The 4,323-nt window shown below is 41.4% G+C and overlaps 1 protein-coding gene across 3 annotated transcripts in view; it reads left to right on the forward strand.

The window, feature by feature from the left end:
* Window positions 1-252: 252 nt before the first annotated feature.
* The window catches only part of LOC100880490 (uncharacterized), a 119,643-nt gene continuing 115,572 nt past the window's right edge, over window positions 253-4,323 (forward strand). For 2 of the 3 annotated variants that reach the window (XM_076532987.1, XM_012284983.2), the window contains exon 1: window positions 253-734. In XM_076532987.1, the coding sequence (XP_076389102.1) occupies window positions 570-734 (165 nt within the window). In that variant the 5' untranslated portion in view covers window positions 253-569. The remainder of the gene's footprint in view (window positions 735-4,323) is intronic. The other variant, XM_076532988.1, reaches the window with a different exon arrangement.

Here is a 4,323-nt window from a genome sequence, read left to right on the forward strand (position 1 = left end):
AAAGAGGTACGCTGTTATATCGTAAGGAGTCTAACTTTGCAAGCAACTGTATCCGTATCCACTCCATCTTCCGCGAAACGGTAGAATTAATGAAAACATCCACGCGCACCATTCATTAGCGTAGTGAAATGGTGGCGGAGCATCCCCCGCTAGATCAGCCAGCTGGAGCGTGATCCACGCTAGTGGGGAGACCTCTCTCGTCGACGGAGGATCTCCGGAGCTTCGGGGATGATCCGCGCGGCGCTGTCGTCGTGGTGGCGGTCGGGGTAGGTCGGCAGAACGAGACGATGTATGTTCGAGGGAGGGAACGGATCGTGGAGATAGTCGACGAGGACGCTGGGTGGTGAGTGGCACCGTTTCGGGGTCCTCGTTGGTCCTAGCGTCAGGACCAGGACCTGGTTTCCTTTCGTTCGCGCGTTTCTCCAGGGGGAAACAAGAGAAGGACAGATCGATAGACCGGCCAGTGTGCTTGGTTGCTTGCTTGCGTGCGTGTCTGAGTGCGTGGGTGCGTGTTTGCCCGCTCGCGTGAATCTGGACCGAAGACGAAGGAGTTCGGGGTGCGGCCGACAATGGTGAAGGCCCCGACGATGGGTCCGTCCGCTGCTAGCCAGGGGATCAGGAAGATACACCCGGGACCCGAAATCGCGATCAACCCCAGGGATCTGCCGAATGCGAACATTACCACGACACCCAGCTTCCAAGCAGATGGCAAGACCTCGGTCTATCATCCTCAGGTACACTTGCCAACTCCAAAACACGTCGTCAAACTTTAACCCTCTTCGGTATTCTTCGACTCCTGTCACGTTAACCCTCTGTTCGGTTTGTTTTGATGGTTTTTCAACCCCCTTGTTTTATTTCCGACAAGACACCACGGCGACCGCCGTCGCGTATAGACGTTCGTTCGCGCGTACTGTCGGCCACTCTCCTTTGTCCCGTTTTTCGATTTTTGGTTTTTCGAGCGTGTTTCACGGCCTGTTATAACGTTGCTTTGTGCCAGACCGTCGGCGATAAATTGAATTTTCGACGGTGTTTACCGAGTTAAAAGTTACTTTGTCTGATTAGAATATTGCCGCTCGTTTGAACTGCCTTTCGTCCCAGGTTAATTGTCGCAGTTTTTTGCCCGTGGATATTGGAATTCGTTTTAATCGCTTTGCACCAAGTTCAAACGTTTTCGCTCGCAGTTTTCATTATCCACGGATTACGTCAGTTAGCACGCTAACTTTTTCCTGCAATTTTCAGCAAGGGGTATTAAAGTTCGGTCATAAACATCGTTTCGCCTTGGTTCTAGCCGTGCTTCGTATATCATTGGTATTGGCAGGGCTGGGGCAAACTATTACGCAAAATAAGCACGTGCTTAGAGCATTCGGGGAAGGGGGAACTTTTATATTTGTTGAGTTATATTATCTGAAAGTTTCCGGCTTGTGCACTAGCGAGACTGTTAAATTTTCCGAATTATTCACTTTCTAATATGTGAAATTTCCAAACTTCCAAGTCGCAAAGTTCAAACGCAGTGTTTCACGGCTGTGAAGTTTCAAACTAGTCTATGGTAATAAAGCACCGAATGCTTTAAATCCTGAAATTTTCAAGTGATAAAGCGTGAATTTGCAAAATTTTATGGTACAGAACTTTTGAAATTTCCTGGTTTTAAATATCTGAAATTTCAGAGTTTCGAAGGTGCGTCAAGTTTCGAACAAAAATTTTATGACTACGGAATTTTAAATTAGAGTTTTGTAATTACGTGAAGTCCTCGAAATTTTTTAAATTTCCAAGCCACGAAGTACTATATTTTTATAAATTTATGATTTCAAGGCTTTGGAATTAAAAAGTCTTGAATTTTAGAAGTGCTATTGCAATTTTAAAGTGCTTGTGGCTCAAAGTTTAAGGATTCGATATGTTTCAATGTTATTTAATGTTTCGAGGCACCAAATTCTTAAATCCTAAGGTTTCAGAAATTCGAAGATCTTAATTTTCAAAAGTGTGAAGTCTTCAAGACAAGAAGTCACATTTTAAAAATTTCAAAGGCTCAAAGTTTCAAAGTCTTTACATTTTAAAGGTCCTAAGTCGTAACTTTGTTAAAATTTACAAATGTAGAAGTTTCACATAATTAGACGCTTTAATTTCTAAAAATCTACGGATCCAAATTACTAGAAGTTCTAAAAGTTCCAAAATTTTGATATTGTAAAGTTTCTAAGTGTTAAATTTGCAGAATTTCGAAGTCAAAAAGTTCCAAATTCGTAAAATTCCTAAATCGGACAGTTTTAGAACTTGTAAGTCCCAAATTCACAAGGCTCAAAAATCTCAAAGGCCCAAAAGTCCCAAAATCCTAGAATTCTTAATTTCCTAAATGCTAAATTTCTAAACATACAAAGTCTCAACGTCTTAGCTTGTAAAATTCTTAAATTTCACAGCTTCAGAATTCCTAATTCCCAAATTCAAAAAAGTCCCAAGAATCTTAGATTTCCAAATTTCACAAGTGCCAAATTCTCAGTGTCTCAAAGTCCTAAACTCGTAAAATTCCCAACTCTCACAGTTCGCAAATTTTCAAGGCCCAAATTCTCAAAATCCAAAAGTCCCAAATTCCTAGAAATCCATATTTCTCAAGTGTCAAGTTTTCTAGAGCTCAATGTTCCAAAGCCTCAAACTCGCAAAATTCCCAACCCTCAATGTTTCTGGACTCACAAGGCCCAAGTTTTCAAAACCACAAGATCCCAAAGTCCCAAAATCCCAAAAATCCCAAAATCTTAGAATTCCAAATTTCTCAAGTGTCAAATTCCAAAAACTCAGTGTCCTAAAGTCCCAAATTCGGAAAATTTCCAATTCTCACAGTTTCGGAACTCCTAAGGCCCAAATTCCCAACATCCCAAAGTCCCAAAGTCCCAAAAATCCTATAATCCTGGTATTCCAAATATTTTAAGTGCCAAATTCCCAAAAACTCAGTGTCCCAAAGTCCCAAACTTGCAAAATTCCTAAATCTCAGGTTTCCAAGCTCTAAATTTCCCAACTCCCAACTTCCCACCCCTCAAAACAAACCACCGACACTTAATTCCCCGAATTAAATCCATCAAAACGATTACACCAAAGCGTCCCACTAATTTTGGGCCTCTCAGGGCCTCTCCACCTTCATCATTAACCACCGCGTCCAACTATTTTCCATCCAACTAACCCATTACACTCCAGACCTCCATAACCATCGAAGCGAAATTTTTTATTTCTACGTTCCACGTTCACAGAAGTTCCTTTGAAAAACTGCCGCGCCTTTAAATGTTTTCTCTCTAAAAAAGCGTGTCTTTGATCGGACAAAAGTTCGAAAACCTACCCCCAGAAGCGTTTGAAACCTCTCATTTTCCTTTGCATTGAAATTTTTTAAGACTTTCATTGAATTCCTCGCTTGTTACCGGACACTTTCAGTAATTTCGAAATCGTTTACTCTGATTTTCTCGAGCGAACCCTTTAACTCCCCCTCCGTTCCTCTTCATTTCTTTCAGGGAACTCGTTTGATCTCCACGCGACAGTTTCTGCTCGTTGCTCTTCATTTTACCTTTGTTGTCGTACGTTTGCAATTCAATGTTCGCCCGGCAACGATCGACGTCGCAAATAAATTATTGTTAAATTCAGCAGGGAAATATTAGGTCGGGTCTCGGAGCGTTGATTCGAAAAACGTGCGGGGGAATTCATGAATGAATGGATGGCGGCGGACCTTTTCTAAGAAACTCGTAATCTTTTAAACCCATTGATTTATTCCAGCTTTTTCTTCCCCCCATTTTTTTTTTCTTTCTATTTTCTTCGATGTAATTGAATATCATCGTAAAAAGATGCGGAACCGTAAACGAGTTAACTCGGATCGCAGTATCCACTTCGTAATTAACTCATCAGCGATTATTAATGTCTCCGACTTTTTTTCGTCCGGCGGCAAAAATATCTCGGGACATAGACTTCGCAAGAATATTAAATCCCGATATAGTGTAAAATGGAGAAATAAAGAACATTCTTCGTTCGGAATATTCAAGGTAAATGGAGGAATTTAATCGGTATGCAATAAATTCGTGGAGTATTAAAATTTATGATATTCGTACAATTGTCAGGGATTAAATGTTTCAAGGAGTTGGGGAGTTATTTAAGGTGGCAAATTGTGGGTTACTTATTATTAGGTGGTGAATTGGGAATTTGGGGATTTGGGGGTTTGGGGATTTCGGGATTTGGAGATTTAGGGAATTTGGTAATTTAGGGATTTTGGGATTTGGTAATTTGGGGATTTGGGGATTTGGGGATTTGGGGATTTGGGGATTCGGTAATTTGGGGATTTCGGGATTTGGTAATTTGGAG

This window comes from Megachile rotundata, chromosome 6, assembly GCF_050947335.1.
Source record: "Megachile rotundata isolate GNS110a chromosome 6, iyMegRotu1, whole genome shotgun sequence".
Classification (NCBI taxonomy): Eukaryota; Metazoa; Arthropoda; class Insecta; order Hymenoptera; family Megachilidae; genus Megachile; species Megachile rotundata.